The sequence below is a fragment of the Gymnodraco acuticeps genome, unplaced genomic scaffold (assembly GCF_902827175.1).
Source record: "Gymnodraco acuticeps unplaced genomic scaffold, fGymAcu1.1, whole genome shotgun sequence".
Lineage (NCBI taxonomy): Eukaryota > Metazoa > Chordata > Actinopteri > Perciformes > Bathydraconidae > Gymnodraco > Gymnodraco acuticeps.
In genome coordinates this window covers 1,284,676-1,311,944 of record NW_022992193.1, presented here as the reverse complement: position 1 = coordinate 1,311,944, position 27,269 = coordinate 1,284,676, and the positions used below count along the sequence as shown (strand labels likewise).

General features: G+C 43.2%; 1 protein-coding gene across 1 annotated transcript; it reads left to right on the top strand.

Moving 5' to 3' along the window:
- The first annotated feature begins 1,143 nt into the window (after window positions 1-1,143).
- On the top strand, window positions 1,144-27,227 carry LOC117539322 (methyl-CpG-binding domain protein 5-like). The gene is given in 13 exon segments (XM_034205457.1): window positions 1,144-1,251; window positions 4,461-5,152; window positions 9,009-9,111; window positions 15,281-15,452; window positions 15,556-17,663; window positions 17,665-17,872; window positions 21,214-21,434; window positions 21,865-22,806; window positions 22,808-22,852; window positions 22,854-22,961; window positions 23,118-23,194; window positions 23,656-23,731; window positions 23,816-27,227. Coding segments are annotated over 12 exon segments (4,236 nt in total). The 5' UTR covers window positions 1,144-1,251; window positions 4,461-5,039; the 3' UTR covers window positions 23,879-27,227.
- The last annotated feature ends 42 nt before the right edge of the window (window positions 27,228-27,269 follow it).

The window sequence follows — 27,269 nt, the reverse complement described above, 5'->3', positions numbered from 1 at the left end:
ATGAATTATTAACATAACAGCAATATGCAGCTAATAGTATTAACTTGCTCACACAATATTAATATGACATAATAACTGCTGTTTATGGAGATATTGTCAGTGATTCTTTATCACTGACAATGCTTATAACTTTAATTATTACAGTGTTAGAATCAGTTTAAAGGTCCTTTATTTGTATTTGATTTAATTCTGCACCATGTTAGACATCGACCACTAAAATTGTTTGTACGTTGTGGATACCTCAATATAAAAAGGGTGCAACCGATTCATCTCTGGGGTCATTATTTGATTTTCTGTCTGAGGACTGAAATAAAACAAGTCAAATAACACAGATATTGTTCTTTACTTTGCCAATGATAGCTGAAGCTCCCTCAGGAAGGCCCCCAAACCCCTCCAGAGAGAGCCATTACTGAAAACGACAGCACTGTGTGAGTCACCCCACCCACGCATCCAGTTGTTTCAAGATTATGTCATAATTGTGTTCCCAACTTTTGCTATGCAGAGCTCATGTATCTGAGCTCTGGGGATAACGTGCATCACCTCTCCCATCTGCTGGCTGCTCCTGCAACGCATGCGCAGTGCGGCTCTCCATCATTTCCAATATCCCAGTGTAAGAGAACCAGCAGAGGCAGAGAACTAATGGGTAGGCTTCTTATTCTTATTTTTAAAAGGTCAGAAACACACTGCTGCTCGCCCATTTCTCTGTATCAGTACCGGTGTGCATTCGCCGGCATGCCCGGGTTAGAACGGACTGTTTATGGTTTGATTTGACGCAGACAGAAACGTTAGTGCCTGAAAAGCGTCTCTGTCTTCTTCTTCGCTCTCTCTGCAAACGCAACGGGTTTGCACCTAGCATGCTAAGCTAACCCGTGCTAACTCGGCCTGGCCCTGGCCTTGCCTGGCCCCTTGGCTCGACACCTAACGCGGGCCTAGTTTCTGTTTTACTTCGACAATATAAAGTCGGAATGTGTGTGTCGGGTCCTCAGCTTGGACAAACCCGGTTACGGGTCGCCAATTAAATGCTAAAGCGTTATTAGCGTAGCCGAGCTCGCCCTCTAATTCATTTTCGTTACAACAAGCTAGCTGGCTAGCTAACTAGCGATAGCTAGACAGCTGACGCTTGGCATGCTAACCCCCAGCTAGTTCAGATGCTGTTTCCAATGCATCAAAAAGCACAGTCAGACAAGACTGATTTCGCTTGTTGACACGGTCACTTTTCAACACGGAGGCCCACTGACGATGGTTTTACAGGTATATATATAGCTTTGTGATAGAGTAGACAACATCAAACGCCAAACGGTTGTCGTTAAAGCCTTAATAAAACAACACTTGGCACAGTTGATAGGCAATCTGGCTAATGTTCACCAAGCTAATTGGCTATTAGCTAACGTGTAGGTACCTAGGGTTGCTTTGGTAGTGAACACAAGCGGTTGTCATGTTCTCCAGTTTTAGGGATAAGCTCTTGTCATGTAAGGTTAGCTAACTTGTTAAGCTGTCACTTTTGAATGATGCTGCAGGACAATATGGCTAATTTACCCCTACAGCTAGCATGAGCCAACTCCATGGGCTTACAGCAAGATTTAAATGCTGGGTTGAGAATTAATGGATTTAATCTTGTCTGAAAGAGCAGTGGTAGCTGTCTTTGGTTCAGTGAGAGGAGATCAGAGGGCAGAATATACTGCTGATCTATTTTGGTGTTGCACAGTTTGTCCATTCCTATTTATCAAGTCCAGGATTATACTCCACACACAGTACATGCTTTGTGCAGGTTACTTCCACTGCTACCTATTCCCCAATCTTGCTATATCTGACAACATATTACTCTGTTCTCATGGCACTGTGCGTTTAGATCACGAGGGGGCAGATATTATGCACCAAAATGCCCTAGGATTTGTGGGCAGGGACATATGTCACCATAAACGTGCCCCAGACTGCCTAGTAAACCTTACATTGAGCATATTACAAGTTAAACGTCATAAACATGTGTTCAAGGTGACATATAGCACTGCAAACCTCTTAATGTACCTGCGTGGTAACACAAATGGAATCATAAATGGTCTGAGATCAATTCTTATTATTGCTGTATATAAACATACGCTTTATCTGCATATAACATGCATGGTGATTAGTGTGTGACAAACCTTAAATCACATGAAGTCAGGACTGCTGTGAGGCACATTCAGTGTCAACATATTGATATGTCTTAAGGTTGTACTAGACTGAGCTTGTGTTCCTTAAAAGGCTATCCTCTCACTGTTATCATTTCTTACTAGCTTTATTTAGGAGTCATATCATATTTAATGTTTATGTTTGGAACAGAGAAGTGTGTTACTACATTCCAAATGCTGGAACACTTTAGTCATGGCCTTAGAGATCTTGTGTTGCTCTGTCTCGCACGTTTTTGTGTACAGTTGAGCAGATATGTTTGTGTTATGGTGAGAATGATACAAGTCATTCTTTAATTCCAGGACTAAAGCCCTCTTTGATCAGTATAGTAAAGAGGAAGCATTGATTTGACTGTAAAATAACAAATATCACGATAAAAGCCACTGTAATGAAAACTTCCTTTTGACCACGTAATGAGATGCACAAAAGCTACTTTGTCTGATCATATTCTTACAAATGTGGACATTGAGAGAGGACATTTTCATTTACTTAAGTTGCCGTGCTTAATGGACTGCAAATCCAGTTACTCAAGAACCTTTGGCTGCGGTTCCACTTGTCATTTTGATAGGATTTGTATCTAAACATTTTCTTCTTTCTGAGACTGCATTGCTGTAAGTCTCCATTGGCTATATTTATTTCTTCTTCTGCATTAACTCCTATTCCATACTTTCTGCCAAATACCATACATCATCGTGGGTCATCAGTTCATTCAACTTCATCCTGCTGTCCACATGCTAAAGATTCACCAGTTCACTGATAACCAATGTAGTTTGCATATTGCCGAGTCCAATTGTATTGATGTAAAGCTTAAAGAGAAAACATTGATTTCATTTAAAGAAGAATGTTTGGTGATTTATAGTTAAGCGTCAGAGTGCAACGCTAGACAGATCTATCGTACGTGATCAAGCTCCAGAAGCTGTCATTGAAATAGTGTTAGCTGGTCCAACTTCATTGCTGCAAAGCCAGCCAGTCACTTAACAGAACATTTTGAGGAAAATCCACCGTTAGATGTTTCTAGTGCAGTAATAATTGAATTCTCACTGCATTTCTGGCTTTTAATGTTCCCACAATGTCCCCAGTTTGACCACCTCTGCTCTTCTCGCCTGTCTGCCCCTTTCTTTGTGCTGTGAAAACATCATCTTTAAAAGGAGTAAAAGGTTACAGATTTGCAGGTACCATATGTTATTTGGACATGGTAATGCTTGAGAGATGGGCAGTAGAATAATGGAAGCCGTGATTTCAGTTTGTGCTTTTGCATTAGTTAGGGGGCTGATTTAGATTGTGTTTCTGTGCCAAACGTTAAAGATGAAAACATTTGCTTTGGCACCTTTTGTAATGAATCAAAATGTCTTTGGTGAAACAAATGTCACAGCAAGAGACATCCTCAAAGAGCAACTAAGCACTTGTTGGAAAAATAATTTCCCGTCAATGTGAACACCGTAATGTGAATGACGTTTTTTTACCTTTGCAACAAGAATATCTAGGAAATGAGATTCAAACGATGTTAATGTCTCTGATAGGACACTACGCACTTCTCCTGAGATGATGAGGTGTTGCTGCTGCGTATTTCCAAGATAAAACGGCATACGTTTAACTGCGCCCTGCTTACCTCTCTCTCTCTTCCTCTGTGGTCGTGTCACTGGGTTCGGTCTCAGCAGCTCACAGGGCAGTTATGAGTCAGCAGCACCGACGGCAGAGAGGAGGCTTTGCATGGAGCGCCATCGCTCACATACTGAGTTCAGCCCCATTTCCCAGCAAACAGTCTTCTACCACTGTTTGAAATGCTCTGTCTGAGAGAGGGGAGAGGAAAAATAATAGCTTTTTCGTTGTCGATTTAAAATGTCATAGTAAGGACTGCACACTTCTCAAAGCATTACGTATTGCGATTTATTTTTGACTGATTTATGAGTTTAAGAAAATGTCAATAATGCTGAGTCAATGTTGTTGTTGTTGTCTATCCAGTGTCATAATTATGGCAAAAGTCTTGTGTTTATTCACAAGATGTTTTGTTAAACCTGTAATATTTGTACTACAATAGTGGAAGCATTTTAATGTACTATGCAGTATACTGAGCTTATCTGCAAAAGCAGCATTTTGATCATTTTTGGCTGTATAAAACCTGGTCCTGATCTTGTAACATATTGGATAATATTGCACTCTGGGAACAGAAGGTTTTTAAGGAGCTTTACTCTATTCCCAGAGCAGATTAAATTATGGACTTTTACTCATGCAAAGCAAATGAATCCCATCGACCATTAATTAATGTGTATTCTCTTTCTGTTCTGTCCTCACAGGAACCATGGGAATACCACTACCCAACTGCGTTTAGGATCCAATATGTTGAACACATTGTACTTGTCCGACTGAGGGACTGTATCCTGGTAGGCAAAAGACAAATGGTAGAACATTAATAGTACACAACGATCCTGTGAAAGTACAGAGACTCCTGATCCCTGCTTCTGCAGCCAGCAATCTTCCTGAGTCACATGGCTCTGAGTGACAAGATGCAGTAATGGAGGTCCGTGCAATATTCAGCACTGTGTTGCACTGTTGGAGGAGCCTGTGACCTAAGATTTTCATAGTCATAACTACACTGTAGCTATGCACACATGACAATAAAAGCCTTGAAGTCTTCTAGCCATGAGGCAGCTGAAAGGGTAGGGTCTGCTTTGAGCTCGCCTCACCCTACCCCACCACCCACCCAGAGTCCTACGTTGAAGCGTAATCCTGCAGCTCTACCCGTCTCCTCCTCCACCCTCCCACCCCCTCCTCCATCACGGCTTTGGAAGACGGACATGACGTGCGTGGCGAGGACGCTGGTGGATGTCTGATATATATACCTCTGAGGTGTCGAGTGTAAAACCAGTGGAGCAATGAATGGCGGAAAGGACTGTGAGGCGGGAGATGAGAGGCATGCCGCCCCTATGCAGGTCCCCATTGGCTGGCAGCGCAAGGCGGAGCGCGGCGGAGGGGTCATATACATAAGGTAAGAGGAAGAGCAAGCAACTCCTCACTGTTTTCAGTTCCATTATAAATGTATCTTTTCACAATTAATTAAATTAATATGGAGTATACATACTTGCTTAATATTTTGACCAGTTGGGGATACTTACTAAAGCTGTCAGGCTCTTGACCCAAACTATTTGACAATATTGTCACACTTTTTTGACAGATTTGTAATAAAAGAAGTCGTGCCAAAACAGGGTGTCCGCGGGGTCTTAAAAAGTATTAAAGGGCATTTTCCAAGGTATTCCATTTTGTAGCTTGTTTTCAATAAGTATATAAATGGTCCAAAGAGGTTGTATTCCACAGTCTGCCTGAATGTAATAATTGCGTAGGTGTGTGGTGTGATTCTGTGTAGTTTATTAATGGCATCCCGTTGGGTTTGACGTCATCTGAACAGGACATCGCGCGCTCACTGCTTGATAGCGCCAAGGTCCGTTTACGCCGGTTGTTAAACAACATCGTTATGGGGAAATGCAAGTCTGCGTCCAAATGGTTGGAAGATAAGGAGGAAGGACACTCAATACTGTATATAGTCAATGTGAGGTAAAGTGTGTCGCCAAGGTAACCGGTTAGAACTCCAAGTGGCGATGAGGTGTTAAAATGTATGGAAAGGGTCTTACATGTGACTTCAGGATTCCTGCATATACCCTGCAAAAGTGCTCGGCTAATTTAATAAAAAAAGAAGATGTGAGTTTGATTAAACTTGAATGGCTTTGCATCATTTTGACATCTTCAAATGTAAAGATATTCCCTCAAAAAAAAAAAAAAAGGCTACAAGAAGCACATCCTCTTATCTGGGAAGCAGAAACCATAGTTAAACAATATTAACAATGATTTCAATTGCAGTCATTTTATTCTTTCATCTCTCGTGACTTACAGTGGGGCAAAAAAGTATTTAGTCAGCCACCAATTGTGCAAGTTCTCCCACTTAAAAAGATGAGGCCTGTAATTGTCATCCTAGGTACACTTCAACTATGAGAGACAGAATGGGGGGAAAGAATCCAGGAAATCACATTGTAGGATTTTTAATGAATGAATTGGTAAAATAAGTATTTGGTCACCTACAAACAAACAAGATTTCTGGCTCTCACAGACCTGTAACTTCTTCTTTAAGAGCCTCCACTTGTTAACTGTATTAATGGCACCTGTTTGAACTCGTTATCAGTATAAAAGACACCTGTCCACAACCTCAAACAGTCACACTCCAAACTCCACTATGGCCAAGACCAAAGAGCTGTCAAAGGACACCAGAAACAAAATGGTAGACCTGCACCAGGCTGGGAAGACTGCATAGCAATAGGTAAGCAGCTTGGTGTGAAGAAATCAACTGTGGGAGCAATTATTAGAAAATGGAAGACATACAAGACCACTGATAATCTCCCTCGATCTGGGGCTCCACGCAAGATCTCACCCCGTGGGGTCAAAATGATCACAAGAACGGTGAGCAAAAATTCCAGAACCACACGGGGGGACCGAGTCAATGACCTGCAGAGAGCTGGGACCAAAGTAACAAAGGCTACCATCAGTAACACACTACGCCGCCAGGGACTCAAATCCTGTAGTGCCAGACGTGTCCCCCTGCTTAAGCCAGTACATGTCCAGGCCCGTCTGAAGTTTGCTAGAGAGCATTTAGATGATCCAGAAGAGGATTGGGAGAATGTCATATGGTCAGATGAAACCAAAATAGAACTTTTTGGTAAAAACTCAACTAGACGTGTTTGGAGGAGAAAGAATGCTGAGTTGCATCCAAAGAACACCTACTGTGAAACATGGGGGTGGAAACATCATGCTTTGGGGCTGTTTTTCTGCAAAGGGACCAGGACGACTGATCCGTGTAAAGGAAAGAATGAATGGGGCCATGTATCGTGAGAGTTTGAGTGACAACCTCCTTCCATCAGCAAGGGCATTGAAGATGAAACGTGGCTGGGTCTTTCAGCATGACAATGATCCCAAACACACCGCCCGGGCAACGAAGGAGTGGCTTCGTAAGATGCATTTCAAGGTCCTGGAGTGGCCTAGCCAGTCTCCAGATCTCAACCCCATAGAAAATATTTGGAGGGAGTTGAAAGTCCGTGTTGCCCAGCGACAGCCCCAAAACATCACTGCTCTAGAGGAGATCTGCATGGAGGAATGGGCCAACATACCAGCAACAGTGTGTGAAAACCTTGTGAAGACTTACAGAAAACGTTTGACCTCTGTCATTGCCAACAAAGGGTATATAACAAAGTATTGAGATGAACTTTTGTTATCGACCAAATACTTTACTATGTGATTTCCTGGATTCTTTCCCCCCATTCTGTCTCTCATAGTTGAGGTATACCTAGGATGAAAATTACAGGCCTCTCATCTTTTTAAGTGGGAGAACTTGCACAATTGGTGGCTGACTAAATACTTTTTTGCCCCACTGTATGTGGACAAAAGAAGGTGATTCCATTTTAGAAATCCTGTAGTTGATATAGCAATATATCATCATCAGGATTTGTTGTCGGCCCCTCAAAATCAAAGATGGCCCAGCAGGTTTGTTTGCACACGTTTGGCTCTCTAATTGATTTTCTCTGTAGGAGGTGAACAGCAACATGTCTTTTGATGGTGTTTCTTTCTGTGTTTCTTTTCCCCCAAATGACTCTCCTGAAGCAGCAGTGTTGTTTTTGGCAAATGCTCTTGAACATATTGTTGCCGATAATACTGCAATAGGCGATCCCTTAAAAACTGGAGCCTACATGTTCTTAGACGGGGACATTTCAAGACATTTGTACACCAAATCTACTCATCTTGTGCTACAGGGACTCTGGTTGGATCCCTTACTAGTGTGATTGTGTTATGAAGACTGGAAGTTGGTGTCCTTCCCGGCATATGAACCCCAGCACGTGCATTTACCAGCCACAATGAACTAAAGCAGTTGGCTGGTGTCAGGTTTATTTTGGGGGTTGGAAAGAATCCTGTCTACTTCTGTGACCGTGGCCTGATACTGTCACTGCACACTTGTATTTGCCCATGTTTTTTTACATTTGCTTGAGGGATGTGCAACTCCAGATCCCCTCAGTAGATATGTTTGTTTGTTTCAATGTGTGTGTTTGATACATAAACACTGCTTTTCATTCGTGGCAAGTTTCAAATATTTCACTGGGTGTGTACTTCAGATTCTATCCAACATATTTGGGCACTGAGCCCCCTCGTTTCTCCAGGGTTAAAACTGCTTCACTGACCTCCTGATCACATTTCTTATATTTACTTAAAGTCTTTTAATAATCCCGGTGTTATAGTCTTCTTTTGGGAGTACAAAAAGAAACACCACAATAGCATAAGAGATAAGATAAGATAGTACTTTATTGATCCCAATTTTGGAAATGTTTGTGTTGCAGCAGCATAAAAAGACATGGCATTGTACAATACAAATTAAAAGACAAGAAATAAACAAGAAAGTAGAAAATATACATTTACAAATTAACAAGATATAAAGCAAGGTATTATATATACATAAGTATGTGACAGAATATTAAATATTAAGCTGAATAATAGGTTTATTTTTCTATAAATACCAGTAAATATAAATGTTTACATTTTTAATAAGACATAATATAAAAGGAAGACATTTACAAGCTTTTGCCAACTACTGCTTTCACCTTGAGATTCTCTTTATTGCTAGATTTAATATTAGAGTAAGAGTATTTGACACGCTGCCTTTGTAAGTGCACAGCAACCCGTATGCACAGAATTGATAATGAATTTAATTGTGACCCCAGGATTCCAATATTGACACCCCTTAGTCTTTTTTCTCTGGAGCGTTTGCACCTGACGTGTGTCCTCAGCCTGACTTTGTGTTTTTCTGTGTGCAGTCCCAGTGGCTCGCTGCTGTCCAGCTTGGAGCAGGTGAAAAGCTACCTGCTGACAGATGGGACCTGCAAGTGCGGCCTGGAGTGTCCACTCATCCTCCACAAGGTAATGTTTATCCTGATTCATTTAAAACACAGCTGCAGAAGATTTCCTTAGAAGAGATTAAGAAATCCCAATCGGCAAATCAAATTAAAACGCTGTTGCCCAAAAGTTACAGCTGGACAAAGGCCCCTTGCGGATTAAAAACTGTCAATCAAACTTGCACTAGCAGGTGCCGTCTCTTTACTAGAAATGGCCATCATTTTGATAACTCACTTCATTGCAACTAAAAGGAAAGATGTAGGCTCCAGCCATACAGAGACGATACGGGTCGTATCCGCTACAGTTCTCTATCATATAGACCAGTGGTTCTCAAACTTTTTTCAATCATGTACCCCCTTTGAAAAAAAAAAGTACCCCCTGATCAGCACAAAAAAAATTGTTAGGGAAAAAATGCCTATATAAAGAGTTACAGCGCTGCACCATCAGTGTCTGATTTATTAAAACAACAACCTTGTAACTGAGAAACACTTAAATGCTTTATTTCAAATGTTTACAATCCATCACTAAATTCATGGCAAACCAATTTTAACATCAATAACACTAAGACGACATTAGTTGCATTGAACTGATCTTTTTAATAAGTTGTACTTACAATTTAGTGAGAAACATGGGCTTGTGCTTCACCGAGGAACTTTGTCATTCTGACAGGGAGGCAAACTGCAGTTATTACACTTCGCGTTTTGAAATATGTGTAACTCTGTTCATATAAAACCCACACTGCTCAAACTTCCTTACTTTTCCTAAAATTAGTATATTTATTTATTTTGGGGCGTGGGGAATGAAGGGAAAAAGATATGAGCATTTTATGAGCATGGGATTTTGACCCCTCATATAAACATATGCTATACTTTGCGGCCACACGCCGTTGCCAAGCAACGCTTATTGTTTAGGTCCATTGATAAGCAGGCAGTCATATCATTAACTAGAACTAGCTAGATCTGATAGATTTGGACATCAACGCGAATTAAGTCTAACCGGACGCGAGAGAGGGATCAGAGATCAGATCAGCTGCTGCTGACGGAGAACAGGCAGCTCTGCATGATCACAGCTCCGTCCGCTGTGACGGACCGTTGAGTGGAGCAAAATACACTAAGAGTTAGACCTAACACACTTAGCTAGTTTATCTACTCTGGAACTAGCTAAACTAGTTATACATATATTTATTCTTTACTGTCGGGTCACTTATTACAGGTTCAGCGAGCTGCAGGAGCCTGATGAGCTGTCAGGAAAGGGAGAGGAAAAGAGAGCGCCCCGTTTATTGTTCCCATTTTATTATCCAGAATTACTGTAAACTTTTGAAGAAAGTAGTTAATGTACTATTAGTAGTTTGTTTAAATGCATTAATTACGTTTTTTTTCATTAACATAAAATAAATCTCACGTACCCCCTGCAGTACTCCAACGTACCCCTAGGGGTCCGCGTACCCTCATTTGAGAACCACTGATATAGACGGTTCGGCCACACGAGGCCGACAGGGAAACGTGGAAACGATAACGGGTCCCAAGGTGGGTAGATCTGAGGACGCAACGCTCTGGGGGGCCAAACAGCTCCGTGATTACGCCCTATACGATCATTTCCTGATAACGAAAATACTGACGGGCTGTCAGGAGAGGGGGAGGAAAAGAGAGACTCTGTGTATTATTCTTATATTATTATATAGAGTCGTTATTCATTTGTTTTAAAGCTCAATAAATAACAAAGAAGACCTTTTGACCGGAAGATTTAAACTTTAATGGACATGTAAAAAAATTCGTAAAACAATTCTAGCGGAAACTGCCGCACGGTTCCCTCGTCCCTTGGAAGAGGCGGAGAGGTGGGTGTTTTTCATCTGCTGGTTGACTACCGGGGAGATTTACAGCAGGAACACACGCTTGCCTCGGGAAGGGAGAAAAAGAGCCAGAGCCCTGGCTCCTGCCTCTCCCCACCTCTGCTGCTAAATCCACCACGGAGAATAAACAGAAGGGTAACCATGGTAACCATGAATGCTCGTGAAGTCTTCTTCGCTGCTTTTGGTGTATTGACATGTTTCTGGTGCCGATTGCGTGTGGACGGAAGACTTTTTTGATATCGAATTCGGTTCGTTTTCGTTACCCTCTCCGTGTAGCTAGTGCCGTAATCTAAATGTACTTTTTTAATCTCAACCACTTGATGACCACTAATTATAATATAATTGATTTATAAAGCGCTATTCGAGGAACTCAAAGTAACTTGTGTACAGGTTAAAAGAAAAATATATAAAATCAACATACTTAGAATATACAACATCAATTATATTAAAGTACAATTAGGTGTAGTGTGTGATGTTTTCGTGACATTTGCAAGTCCTAAACCCAATATAACTGTTTTGTTGCTTTTGGTAATTGCTTGTCAAAGTTGCCTGCAGTCTGAAGCAGCTGTTATTAAAGATGATCAGGAACTTTTCCACTTTATTAAAGATTTACTACTGTAATTCATTGAGAATGAGCGTTAGCTAAATGCCTCTTTATACTGCATGTTTAAAAAACAAATGATCATCTCTGGGCCTGTCTTTGCCTCAAGATAGTATAGGGCTGTGCAATTAATCGTATTTTAATCGCGATTACGATTATGGCTTGCGACAATTATGAAAACAGCATAATTGACAAAATACGATTATTTAGCTGGGTGCGCTTCACCCCTCCCTAAAAGCCCACTCGGCCACGTGGGAGAGTGACATGTGTGTGTGAGTGTTCAGCGCGAGCGAAGGATGTCAGAACAAGAGCAGCAACTCGTTAAAAAGAAGGGTAAAACTATTTCCACTATTTGGAAGTACTTTGGCTTTCAGGAGTCCGACGTGGAGCAAAACAAAGTACAGTGCAGGATTTGTTACCAGGTTGTGTTGGCAAGCAGGGGTAAAGTGCTATTTTTATAGGTGGTGTGTGGACCTCACATAGGGGGGTCCGGGGGCATGCTCCCCCGGGAAGATTTTTAAATATTGAAGTTAAAAGTCAATCTGGTGCACTTTGAGAGCAAAATGAAGAGATCTATGGATACATCTCTCAACACCCATTTGAAACAGAACTGTAAACAGATTTACTTTTTTTTATGGATATTTTAAAATCACTCTTTTAAACTTTATTCTTGTTTTACTGTCATATAGTATTTCATAGCTGTTTTTCATGTATTCTCTTATTTTTTATAACTATAATGATCATATAAACGTGTGCCTCGGAAATAATTGTTTACATTAATGGTGACCAAAACGTTTGAGACCCACTGAGAGTCCTTTAGCTCACTGAGTCTCTCAGTCTGACAGGAGAGGACTCTCCTCCACTTTGTTGTTGAAAAAACTCCTTATATCCGTTAGCGTAGCTCGCTAGCACCAGAAGCTAACATCAACGATCTACCAAGCAACAAAACCCAATCTCTTTAATCATCTGAAATACAACCACAAAGTGCAATACGACCGGGCAATATAAATAATACAACAAAAAGCAGATGCCCGCTCGACTTCATCCACCGCATCATCACAGTCATCGATTCTGGACGCATTGTACAGAGCAACGGCCTACGCGACGAGCTCGCAGAGACACAGAGATATTACAGGTGCCATTACATTTCACATCGCTAAAGATATGTGCCCAGTTAGCACTGTTAGCAACCAGGGCTTTAAGCAACTTGTCAACACGTTGGACAAGCGTTACGCGATGCCGTCTCGGTATTATTTCAGCAGGTCTGCGCTGCCTGCGCTATATGACAAATGCCGTGGGGAAGTTGAGAGAGATGTGGCTTCAGCTGACTACTTTGCTACCACAACAGACCTATGGTCTAGCCCAGGGGTGCCCAACCAGTCGATCGCGAGATGTGTCTAAAAATAGAACAACAATATTCTGTTTTATCGTTAATGTCCTGTAACATAATCTTCCTGTGCCAGAATAATGCACTTGAACGCATCAAAGCTTTGTGATTGGCCGGCGTCACCCCATGTGTCGGGGCGTGGCTGAGGGTCTTCAGTACAGGTGGCAATATCGTCACCTGCCTGCGCTCATCTCTGAAACCAGACCATGTAAACAGGCTGGTGTTTCTTGCAAAGCATCTTTAAGAGATGACATGAGCAGCCCTACCAGCATTTGCCATGGTGGCCTAAACATTTGTATTTGGTCTTAAATTGTAGTTCAACATTTATTTCCTGTTACTTCTGGACCATGACGGTTGGCCAGCCTTCAACGTTTAACTGAGTGGAATATGTTGAATATGTTTTACCAAAATGTTGGCTATATGTTAAGGAGTTTTCAGTAGGTTGTGACAGTGCACTGCAACATATTTGATTTCATTTATTTTGGTCTAATTTATTTTTATTTATCATATTAATAATCTATGTTTAGTATGGTTTTGGAAGTGCGCTCCAACATATTTGTTGATCTTGTTTATTGGTAAAATATTATTTGTTTTAAAGTTCAATAAATGGTCAATGAATAATCGTCAAAATAATCGTGATATCAATTATTGACCCAAATAATCGTGATTATGATTTTTGCCATAATCGCACAGCCCTAAGATAGGACACATTCCTTTGTTTGACATTTGCTATGGCAGCTTGGAAGGAAGGGGAGAGAGGGAGGAATGAGGATGAAGTTTACAAGTCAAACCAAGGTGAAACAACTTCTGACAGGCGATTGGTAAAGTGATGCTCTTGTTTTTGTTTCAAATGTTCTTTGAGTATCAAAATCCAACACTGCTCCGTGAGGGACCAAGGTACACATTTTAAGGTGTGATTTGGGGTGCCACTGTATTTCTTGAAGCTACATTTGTTCACAACTAGGGATGCTCCGATCGGCCGCCGATCGATATCGGCCGATACTCACTCTCTTCCGATCGATCGGTGCTCTCTAAAAATGTCGATCGCATGACGTAAAATACATGACACTTTTCTCTGTGCGCGGCAAAACAAGCTCGCCAACATGGCTTCACCGGTCTGACAGTATTTTAAGGTGTCCGAAAATGACAATAAAATAGCGGTATGCAACGTGTGTGAAGCAGAAATCCTGCAGCTCCACCCGCTGTGACGGAACGGTGAGCGGAGCAACACACACATTAAGAGTTAGACCTAACACACTTAGCTATTTCATCTACCTCTGGAACAAGCTAAACTAGTTATAAATATATTTATTCTTCACTGTCGGGTCACTCATCACTGAGCTGCATGAGAAGATACTGACCAGCTGTCAGGAGAGAGAGAGAGGAAAAGAGAGAGGCTTCCGCTCATTTCTCCCGTGTTATTCTCCAAAGTTAATGTAAACTTGAATAATGAACTTCATTTGAATGTAATAATTATGTTTATTGTTGTTTGTGGAAGCGCGAGTGAATGAGCCCCATTAACTGAGTTTTAAACATCACTTTAAATGGAAGATCCCCATAGGCCCCGCCCACTCGATCTGATCAGTGATCGGTATCGGCCGATACTGATTCCGGCGATCGGCCCCAAAATTGGCGATCGGAGCATCTCTATTCACGACACATCGTGTCTGTCAAATCAGGCCATTATCAGGCTGATCATCTTGTCTGGGGAAATGTTGACTTCCTTGTTCTATTATTTCTCCCCTAAAACCTAAAATATCCCCTTGTCCATTTGCCCCTGAATTGTCTTCTTTCAATATTAAGTGTGTAGGAAAACCTCCACTATCCTTAGATGTGGGATATTACTCCAAGGTGGGCGGGGTCACTTTTGTCCCTTGTGTTTATCTCCAAGTTATTCACTGCATCTGTTAAGATGGCGTAGCCCTGAGGGACAAGTGTGAAGAAAATGCATGTCCACGACGTACACCTAGTTGGATTTGTTTTGGTAATGGCTGCAGTGCATTTGTGGTTATCTTACTAAACCACAGAACTATTTGACTGTACCCACAGCATCCCCACAGTTCCTCTGATTAGCTGCAAAACCCACTATAATAAGCTCACTGTGATTTTTGAATTCAGTTGAATAAATTATACCACTCTATTCCTCACTTTTAACCTTCCCCTCTCCTTCTAGTCTTTTTGTCCTTATGCAACTATTATAGTATAAGAATAAATCTCATAAAACAATTCAAATAAAAAAAGTTTCATCGCATCTCATTAAAGATGCAGCATTTCATTATTATAAGAGTATGAGCAAATATACATTGGTAGATTGGAACCTATATCTCTTTAAATCAACTCTTATCTTTATCCTCAGGTGTTCAACTTTGACCCAGGGGCGGCTGTCAAGCAGAGGACAGCGGAGGATGTGAAAGCAGATGAAGACGTCACCAAACTCTGCATTCACAAGAGGAAGCTTCTGGCTGTGGCCACGCTGCGCAAGAGCATGGGGACGCACCCCCCTCTGAGGCTCACCAGCCCAGGAGGAGGTACGAGTCAATCGGCTGTTTCTATTCATTTTAGTCCGAAACATTATTTTATCCAAGGTGTTGTTTATTGATTTAACTGAACTATACTTTGTTTGGCTTGAAGGTACACCATCTGTGCTCGTTGCGCATTCCACATCTCAACGAGCAATAAGGACTAAGCTCCACGATGGCCTGCCCAACGCTGTCGGCCCAGACTGCAAGAATCCTTTCAAGATGATGATGGCGGCTGGACAGCAGCAGCAGCAGCAACAGAGGTTGTATCTTCCCCAGGAGATGGGAGGAGCCCAGCAGCCAGAGCTCTACTCCGTGTACGCCCGGCCGCGGAGGCTGGGCAGTGGGGAGCCAGGCCCCAAATCCCCTTACCGGGTTGGGTATGGAAGCATGCTGAGCCCACCTCCCTCCAGTGTTAAGCTGTATGGAGATGGCTCACAGTCTCCGTGTGCAGACTCTTTGGGCAGCCCTGATGGTTTTCAGAGGACCAATCCTTGTGGCTTTCCAGGAGCCGGGAGTCCTGGCTCTGCCTCCATCCATGGAAACACTAGGACGCCTCTTTCCCCACCCAGTGTAATGCTCCATGGCTCCCCTGCGGGCCAGCTCTCTTGCATCATGACAGGGAGGACTAGCACGCCCCTCTCCCCCACGGCCACTGCCAAAAGCCCTGTCATGAACATGAACCTGCCCCGGGGAAACTTCCACCCTGGTATGGATATGCCCCGTGCAGCATTTCACCATAAAACACAGCCCCCTGTGCACCCCGTACAGCCTCCTCCATCCATACCACCATCCTGCGCCCTTCAGAAAAGGCAGTTGACCTTTGAAAAAGACCCATTAGGCATCCTAGACCCCATCCCCAGCAAGCAAGTCAGCAAGCCCCCCATCAATGCCCCACACCCCTCCAACTTCCAGCCTAACATCCACTCTCAGGTACAAATGATGAATGTAAACATACCCCCTCCCGCCATTGTTCCCTTGGCAAGCAACTTACCTTTACCTACAGTGAAGCCGGGGCCTGTGGGGCATGGCGGCCACGTTCAAAGGACTCAACAGGTTGGTCCGGCTTCCTCCATGTCCCCCTCCCCGGTCACTTCCCCGGTCCACATGGCAGGACCTGCCCTTGGGAGAATGGAGGCCTCCCCTCATCGCTCACGCTCATCCTCCACCTCATCTGAACACGGGAGCTTTGCAATGCCCTCGGGGCACCAGGGCCCGTGCGGCAACATTAAGGCCCCTCCTCGTTCCCCCAGGTCTGCCATGGGATCTCCAAGGCCAGCCATGCCCTCCAGCCCCTCCACCAACAAAACTGATGCACACCACCAGTACAAAGACTCCCAGATGCTGCCAGGCATGGGAAACTCCATATGCCCCCAGCAGCACAGCAACCCCATGTACTCACCCACCTCTTCTTCCTCGTCGTCCTCTTCTATGGCGACCCCTAGCGCTTCCCAGAAGGGCCATCCAGGACTTCTGGGGATGCCCCTCAACCAGATCCTCAACCAACAGAACGCCGCTTCCTTCCCCGCCAGCAGCCTCCTGTCAGCCGCAGCCAAAGCACAGCTAGCAAATCAAAACAAACTCAGCGCTGCCGGCAGCAGCCCTGCAGCTGGTGGTGGGGGGGCCGGTATGGGGCCTGGTGGTAACGGTAATGGAGGAGGTGGCGGACACCCTGGCTCTACGAGCGGCCCTCGAGGCATGGAGGAACACAGCACTTTAAACTCAATGCTCCCGCCAAACTCCACCATGCTGCTCAAATCTCCCGAGGGCCAGAGTGGTCGGGCGGCTCTTAGAGACAAGCTCATGGCCCAGCAGAGGGACCCCATGCGCAAACGGAAGCAGTCATCAGGCAACACTGCCGTAAACCACGACACCAGTAACAACATGGTCTACAACATGCTTAACAAACGAGCCATGGTTGCACCCCACATGGCGGGGCCCAGTGCCACTGATCAGCTGCGAAAAGTGGGCAGACTGGGAAACCTTCCCCAAAACACCTCCATGGCCCAGCTGCTGCAGTCCATGAGCTGCCAGAGCTCTCACAACCATCGTCCAGAACTTAGCCCGGGCCCTCAAGGATCTGCACAGCTGCACTACAGCGACAGCACAGGTCTGGTCCCCGCTGGCCCTCAGCAGAACCTCCTGGCTCAGCAGAGGTTGCGGGGTCCTGGAGACGCAATGCAGCACTGTCAGAACATGGACCCCTCTGGGGGCCATCTGGTCCCCTCGTCCGGGCCAGTTCCCTGACATGATGGTCCAGATGCACGACGGCATGCCGCTCGGACGCCCACACAATAACGCCCCCCCACTGTCCCATCCCGGCCCTCACCCCTCGCAGCAGAACCTCCTTCACAGTATGAGGCGGACTAACATGGTGATGCCGCATGAAGGGGGTGATGGAGGCTGTACGCAGAACATCTCTGATACAGGTGAGACATTTTATAATGCACTGTGCTCTATTCAGTAGTTAACCCACAATGTGTACAGTTACTGCTAAATGTTTCGATTTTAGATTAGTTAAACTTACTCAAATAACACAGCAGAGGCTTATTATTATATTATGTATTGTCTCTATTTTGTACACGGGTCACATTTTGGATATTTGTATTTCATCCCTAAAATAGTTCCAGTTATTTAAATTAGGACCGCCTGAATTATATGGCTGCAAGTCCTTTACATTGTTAATTAACATGCAGATTATTTTCTTTTTTAATAGTTTGGTTTACAAAATGACAGCAAATATTGTTAAGGGGCATTTCCATTTCCTCATAGGCCAAGGGGATATCTTAAAATGTCAGCCCAATATCAAAAGATATTCATTCAATAATTGCCAACTTTTCTCCTTGATGGTTAATTTAATTATCCCACTATTTCGTGACAGTAGGGTGCTGTAGTCCAAACTGTCCTCTCGCTGTCCGGAGGGTGTTATAGGCTGGTTGGATGAAGATGTGGTTTCTATGGTTATGAGTGAACTCAAATCAAAGGATTTGTGTGATAGGCCCGGAGCCCGGACAGTGGGGCTCCTGCACTATCTCCGAGCTAATGAGCAGGCCCCTAATCTTTGGAGGCTCGGCTAATTGTCAGTCAGCCAGTGTTTCTTTTTGTTTTATTTCTATGCGAGCATCAGTCAATGGTGTAAGAAGATGGAAATGGGATCTGGATCATGCTTTAAGGGAAACAGCCTAGATAGGGCACTCTAAAGAGCTAGCCGGTCGCTATAGTAACGATAGACCATGAATAGAGACCCGAGTGAAGCTTTTGATGAGGGTTTTGGCCTGTGTTTGTGTGTGTCTGTCTATGACTACTTGAGGATTACAGTGTGTGTGCATATGTGTGTGTGCATATGTGTGTCTGCTTGCATTCATGTGAGCGTTTCTTTTGAAAGCATCGCAAGGCCTAGATTTAGTCTGTTTTTCCTTTTCTGTAAGACCGGAGTCTGAGTTTATGTATTTCTATTTTCTGTGTCCACATGTATTTCTAATGGAGATGGCACCAAGGCAGGGGTGAAGGGCCAGTGGAATTGTAGTATCACCGGCCCCACCATTGTAACCACTGGTCCGGAGCATTCGTCCAAAGAAATCGACTAATAATGAAGAAAATTAACACATTTGTTGCCATAGTAATTTATTAACGAACTACATTACTACTTGTACTACAACATTTGAATCATCAGTTCTTCCTTATTTTCCTCAATTGTTCATATTTGGTTTATTAAAATAATTGTATTGTGGTCATTGTTAAAACATGTCTGCTATTTCTGCTCATTTTATTGGCTGGTTCATTTTGAAGTCTCACTGCTGAACTCAATATATTGTCTTGGTTGAAAACAACATGACTTTTTGTATGTAAATAATCAATCTAATGTTTGGTTTGCACCCTCTACTCATTTATTGTTGCTTTTGCTACCATTCGTAGTGCCTTAGCACCATTACCTTTTAGTGCCTCTGCAGCATTGACGTACTCATGCATGTACATCCCATGGTCATAATCGTAGAACAGGTAGTATAAACAATTAGGAGTCTCTAGAGAGTCATTTGTGTCCATCCTAATCATAAACTTGATTAGCTACATGTCTTGTTTTTGGCAAACTTTTCTGTAAAGTTCTACAACAGTCATTTAAAAAAATGTCTACCCTATATTCTACCTCTGATGTTGAATGTATTGGCCTGGTTAGGGTATCCTTATATTGTTGTGACGCCTAATGTTTTCTGTTTTGTTGTAAGTGAAGATTTCTACAATATACAGTAGAAAGAAGAAACAGTTGGCTGCAGTGCCTCTAGTGGTCCACCCATCAGTGTTTTGGAGAATCTCTGAGGGGGCAAAGTGAATTGCCTCAGCTCATCTTATCAAAAGGGTCTCTCCTAGATTGAGGGTCCCTGGTGGCAAAGGCACATAAGCCCTCACAGGCTCTTGGGACAAAATAATATTCTCTCACCAAATGGCAGATGTTATGCCTCTGAGAAGCTCTGTTGATTTTCTCATACTTGAAGCTAATTTTGACGACATGTTGGGGATCTTAAGAGCAATGGAAGCTCTTTTATCATTAGCCTCTAACCATCTGTTTCTGGACAGCTAGCAAGCTTTGAAGCCCCCCCATATCCACTCCTGCCATCAACAAATACTACAAAGTTCATTGTAACCCCCCCCACTAGACCTCCTGCCACCCAGCTGACCACACCCGCCCATCCCCCAGCAGAATAAAATCACCTCGTAACCCCCCTCGTCCACCCACCCGACTCCTCCAACAAGCTTCCCGGCAGTGGACAGCACCACCAATCATCACTCGGTTCCTATGGCAACCTCCCCCGGCAACAGCCGTCACTATATCATAGCAATAGCGGAGGATGTGGGGAGTAAAGCGGGGGAGGGGGTCTCAGTGTTAGAGAGAGAGAGGGGAAGAAAGAAAGGAGGAGAACACACACAGCTGCCCTTCAGCTAAGTAGCATCGCACCAGCTGCTCCAGTCGCCCCACACACACCAAACACAGCATTAGGCCTCGAAGATTTTGTACGTGGCTTTGTCTGCGTAACATTGCTGGTGGGCTTTTTCTTCATTCATTGATACATCTGTGGCCTTGATGTGTTTTTGTTTTCTGTCCTTCTAACTAATCGGTCTGCTCCGCATCTGGCAGCACGTCCATCTGTTAGTTTGGGTGCAACAGATTGCTAACGTGCAACTTTCTGCTTTTAATGTAACCGTCTCACTTGGGAATCACTAGCCAGGTTTCCAGTGTATTGAATTAATTCGAGCCGCCCACACAAGAGATCTGCTTCCACACAACAAGATGTTATTTTTTCTATTTGTGTAAAGCCTGAATGGAAGTCGAAGAGATAAAGCAGAACATATTTTCCAAAGTCTGCTTGAATTGTGCAATGTGTTAAATAATTGTCCCGGGAGAAACACTGGATGTACAATGTTTTTATAGTATTATACATGTAATGTCCCAGAAAGAAGTGCAGTGAATAATATTAGTATCATTTTAAGACCAATTTACTGTAATCATTTTAATATAAACAATGCAAGGGCGCCCTTTTTAAGAGACATTAACATTTAATACTTTAGACATTGGAATTGGCAAAAATGTATAAACATGAAAAGAATAAAACCACACACATGTAGTTCACATTCTTAATTGAACAAGCATGCATCTGGCAATAGCGAGGACAGCAAAAATGATCAGTTATGTCCATATATTTTGTATGCTAAGTAATTCTTGAGACAGGATGATTTTAAGACCCCTTTGACTGATATTGTGTCCACGGTGTTGCAGGAAACCCCTCGTCCCTTGGCTGTGGCATGAGCAGTCTGCAGCAACACGTGAACCCAGGCGGAGGGCAGATGTACCAGCAGCAGGTCCACCAGGGCATGCAGCAGGGGGCCCCCCCCCATCCGGCCTACCAGGGGCAGCAGCACTTCTCTGACAACCCCCCCTACGCAGACGCAAACAACGCCAACGCCAGCTCCATGGCCTGCCTCTATCAGAACTGCCAGGTGGGAGGATGAGATACATTTGGATCTCTGTGACATTTAACGTAGTTATACAAAACAACCTCAATCTGTGACCTTGTTAGCTTGTTATCATGTTTTTTTATTTAGTCTTAGTACCTGTGTCAATGAAAACTGTTGACATTGTAGTTTTTTATATTTATCAGCGTCTGGTTTCTGTCTCCCAAGCCATGTTGTTGCTGTAGTAACTGTCATTTAAGTAGTAAGAGTGAGTCATCTATAATGTCAAATGTTTTTCATCAATGGAAAATCTGTCAATGAAGATTTTGGTTTAGGACGTTTCTTTGTTGTTGCTACATTTAAGTTTAATGTCGATGTAGTCACCGTTACAGTTTATACAGGTTTGAGTCGTCTTGTCGTTTTTTTACGCAAGTCATACATTTATTGATGAAATTAACCCCGCCCTTGTGTCCAGCAGGGGATGTTGTCGCACCCTCAGTTCAGGGAGGGGCAGCAGCCGCAGGGCGAGGGGCTTCCTTCAGGTCCAGCTGGGGGCGACAGGGGCCCCGGAGGAGGCCCCGAGTCGGTGGACGCCATCTACAGAGCTGTGGTTGACGCCGCCAGCAAGGGCATGCACGTCACCATAACAACCACAGTGAGCGGCACCACGCAGGCCAGCCCGGTGCCCGCCCTCAGCGCCATGAGTGCCTTCACCGCCTCCATAGGGGAGCCGGTCAACCTCCCACAAGCAGTGAGCAGTGTCCTGCACCGGCAACAGGACGTGGAGGAGGTCCCGCAGCAGGCCAGGCCGCGGCAGGTGAGGCACGGTCGTGGTCAGAAGGATCCAGGGAAGAGCACCCCAGAGGGCCCGGAGCCAAGTGACTACTTCCATTCTCCTGGCCGTGGGACTCCCAGGGGGCAGTGGGACGGGGAGCACGGGGGAGGCTTCGACGTTCATAGCAACAACGCCTGGGGAGGGGAGGAGTTTCTGGAGTGCTCCACCCAAGTGAGGAGTAGTCCCTGTATGGAGCGCCCCGTCAGCCTGGCCCCCGCTCCCCCCTGCCCCAATGAGGGGTCCAACGACCACGGCTTTCTGGACGACGGCTACCGCTTCAACAACTGCAACCGGACACTTGCCAATTACAAGGAGCGCCTGGAGCAGACGGTGGAGCGCTGCGTGCTCATCAACGGCGCCACCCCCCACTTCAGCAGCCGGGGTTACGGTGACGTCCTAGGCCCCCCGAGGCAGGAGCTGACGGGGGACGACCAGTCTCCCAGCTCGTCCACCAGTCTGGAGGGGCCCCTGGCCACAGCCAAAGACTACAGCCACTACAACGGCCACTTCAACGGCATGGCGCCCAGCCCCTCGGACACAAAGAGCCTGAGCAGCGAGGAGGACCTGCGGCAGCCGGACTCCCCCCTCCTCAGAGCTGCTGCACTACCGCTCCAGGACCTTCAACATGGGGGGAGCTGGTGTGGGGCCAGCTGAAGGGCTTCCCACCCTGGCCTGCCAAGCTGGCCGGGGACGAACAAGTGCACAGCGCTGCCATGCAGCTGCGGGAGCAGGCCAAGGTGAGAGACCCTTTGTGACCACCTGGCATTATTTGATCAGCCAGCTTTAATTTTCAGAGTTAATGTGCAGTGAAGGCGGATCTCAGGCTGAACAGTTTAGGCAGCCTTCTGTTCCAATATATCCATGTTTGACGGTTTTGTCATTTCTCCATGCAGGTAGAGCCAGAGAAACTAAAAACACTAACTCACCACGACTTGGAGGCCCTCGACCGAGCCACCAAAAGAGGCCTGAAGTAAGTGAACGGCTCCCCCATATGGTAGCTTTAGGTTATAACAATTTTAAACACCAGAGAGAATCAGCGCTGAGACAGGGGATCTAATGTCTACTCTGTGATTATTATTTTGATGCTGAAATAGCTAGAGGCTCTGGGGGTATTTATCAGTTTTAACTAGTTTATCAGAATACATTTGATCACATGTTTAGATGTTAATTGTTAAAACGTGTTACTTGAAGAAGATGCATAAAGATAAGCTTCATGCTTTTTTACAGACAAGTTACAGCCATTAAGCTATTATTGAATAATGGCTGCAGTTAAGCAATAGATCAGACTATTCATTTGTTTGTTATGGGTTGTGCCCTGAAAACCAAATGTTGTTGTCCCTGCAGCAACTAAATGTCCCACCAAGAGCAACAACATCTCTGTCTGGCTGCTTTAGTTGAATGTGATTCATGTAAAATGTTAATGTTCCACAGACCGGGGAAACTGAATAATCATTTGGAAGCTGCTATCCACGAGGCCATGAGTGAGCTGGATAAGATGTCGGGCACGGTGAGTTTGAGAAAATGTAATAATCTTTATCCTCTTGCTTCTCCTTTTCCTGTCCCTATAATGTTTGTTTCCATCTGCCTCCAGATCCCATCGAGGGATCGTCAGGTGAAACTCCCCAAGCCTAAGAGGAGGAAGATATCCAGATAACATTGAATGTGTCCCCAACAACGTCCTCAAGCCTTCGGAGACGTTGTCCGTTCAGCCTTGAAGCGATCTGAGCTCTAACAGGTGCTACATGGACTGTCAGTGGTACATCCATGATATCGACTTGACTCAATGACTGAAGGTGCTGGAACTCCAATCACCAATACAGTTTGAACTGTAGAGAAAAAGAAGAAAAATGAGAAAAACATTGGTTGCAATTTGTCTACAGCTCACTGAATTAACTATTTTTTTCTAGTATAAGATAGTAAAACAAACAAAAACAAAAAGCTACAAGCATTACCTTACATATTTAAGAAAAATAGACAGTCCAAATATTTCTGATACATTTTCAATATGTATATAGATAATCCTGAAATGTCATGCTATTAAGAATTGTATGTAAATATTGTACAATGTCATGTACAAGCATACCTAATGCACATTTTATCTTTTATTGTACAAAAACAAAGCAGAAGTGTACCAATGTCTTGGTTTCTATTCAGAAATGCGGTTGCGTACGGCCGCATGCATAGGATAAATAAGAATACAGTCGAAAGCTTTTATATGATGATCTGTAAGACGTGCTGTTTTTTTGTAATGGAACAGCAGTGGAACAGGCATGAGTATACGAGTTCTCCATTATGAGTTCAGTGTTCATTTGCATTGGAGAAAAAAGACACAAAACAGAATGAACTTTACCAGCAGAAAGTGTTCAATGTTCCCCTAAAGCATGATGGGAAATGACGAGCAGCCGGACAAATATTGGTAAATCTCCATCTGCTCCACCAGGAAAATCTTGAAATGTAGAGACTTCTGGTTAGACTGTGTTTATTTGGTTTACCAATCATCGAAACTGACAGACAAAAGAAAGTCTGAAGGGAGAATCCACCCTCAGCCACTTGTTCAATAAGTGTAATTATGGTGCCCTTGCATTTAAAAGAATATATACATTTCGGGTGAACCAACATTGATTATTTTCAAAGATGCTAGTTGGTTGAATTGCAACTATTTTTACAATTATCTGTCTATTTTATTTATAGAAGAAAAGGGAAAGAATGCTCCTAAAATTAATGTTTAGGCTTCTCAAATGTCAAGATTTCCCATAATTCTGTCATATAACTTTTCATTAAATATATTCCATGTATTTGTGGGAACAAAAGACAGGATATTCTTTTCTCAGTTTCTTGGCATTTTATAGATTTAACAATAAATAAATAACAATAATGAATCATGTTAAGTCACTTCATAATGAACACAATAGTTGAAACCCCACTTAATAATGACCTTGATATTGTACAGTATTTTAACTGTATTAAGACAAGACAAGTGGAGCCTGAATGCAACATGAAATCATGACTACAAGTGTCTTTGGGTGGATTTCTCCTTCAACTCCAACCTAGAATCTCGCCTGCATTGATGAATTATGACATTTGGTGGTTGTGATTATGTTCTCATGTTTGTACAGTGATTATTTTTTTCACGAGTGTCGTCCTTTGGGCCACATCGATAGCTTAAGTAAAATCACCAGGAACACTAACTCCAGAGCAGCGAAAGCATTTCTCGCATTTAGGGGCCTTGTGTTATTTTTTGTTTGCTTATGATGTAAATTATTTATGTACAGTACTCCATATTTATTTTAAGCTTTACAAATATGCTAGATGGCAATAATACTACCAAGAGTTGAGAACTCAAGCCTTATATGTGTATATGTATGTTTTCTTAACAGTGAATAGATCATGTGTCCGTTACAAAGTTCCTTTTTATTTAAGAATAGGGATGACAGATAACACAGTGAAGCGTTCTGATCTACTTGTTTTTGTTACAAATTGTGTTATAAGTTAAAGGAGGGAAACCGTAACAACGTCTGCCTCCAAGACCATACTATTTATAATATGCACATCTAAAAAGGCAGTGTTTGTGTTGACGCTGCGAAGCAAAATCAGTCTTAATATCGAAAGTGATGCACAGCCACTCCTCCAGATCAAAACCGAGCAACTACAACCTGAAATCACTCCAGAATGATCAAGTGCAATATACGAATGGATGGCAACAGCTCAAAAACTCTGCGTCTATGATTGTTTGAAACCTTTTCTTTAACTCTGAATTACACACGCTTTCAGATGTCCTAACCTAAGAGCAAACAAGTAGTCATTTATTTGTAGCTTTACCTTTTACATGTACTCGCAACTGTTACTCCCATTTAAATTGGATTGAATTACTTGAACTTATTGCAATGTTTCTGAGGATAACCCTAAAACCAAATAGAACACTACTTTGTGAAGAATGTCTTTTCTTTCTCAGCCAGTATAAAAACACTACTATTAAAACACATCCACAAGTTGTATAGCCCCGACGAGTGTCATTTGTGGCAGTGAATCCCACTTATGTACTTAAGTTTAATATCATACTCTATGTTCTAAACTAGCCTCAAAGTCAAACTATGTATTACAGCAAAGTAAACAATATAGGCATTTTTATTTTGTTCTTCGAACTGAAGTTGTACTGTATTTTCTCATGAGAATCGATCGATGTTTTTGTCGTGTGAACACTGAAGAATGCAGTGAAAACGCACTGAATTTGAAGTGTAATGTCAAGATAAAAGACATAAAAAAAAAAGCCTCTCCGTAATATTGTACGGTTAATATCTCCTTCCTTATTTTTCTTCAGTGTGCACACTTTTGTAACATCTTCGTTGAGTTTTTTTCTCGAATCTGTGGCAAGGAAATCCTCCGGCTGATTTCAAAATGTGACGTTTGGTGTCGAGAACACATGAGCTCTTTCGGTAAAGTTCATTCTGCCTCTCCTCCCTCCCTGTTTTTTGTGCAATGACATGACGGAGCCTAGTCCGGCAACCCATGTGTTATGAATCTGTTTGATCAGTTTCATGTTATTTTTGGTCAAGAGTTCAAAGCATTTTTTGTGTTTGAGATGGTATGTGCAGTCTATTTTGTTTCTCCTCCCGCCTGTGATTGTGTGTTGGTGTGCGAGTGTGATTTTTATTTTTAGTTTATTGCTCTTTGAATCTCATTTTCCTCTTTCATCGTCAGTATTTTATTTTTTCAACTTGTAATTCAGTATATATTTTCTCACTAATATATACTTTACAAAAAATAGACCTGCGTGAAGTATGATGTGCACTTGATTGCTCTTGTTTATTTTTATTGCATTAATGTGGGCTAGGGATAGTTTGTCCATTATTTTGAGATTGTTTGGACTTTTTTTAATGGTTTGATGTAAGCAGCATTTTTTTTGTAAATATTGTGAAACATTACAGGTCATGCCGTGATGTAACATTTTGAATAATGTTGCACAGATGTTTAAGATATTAAAAACATGGACACTCTTACTTGAATCATTTGCCGTGTATTGCTTATTTGTTTGTCTCCTGATATTT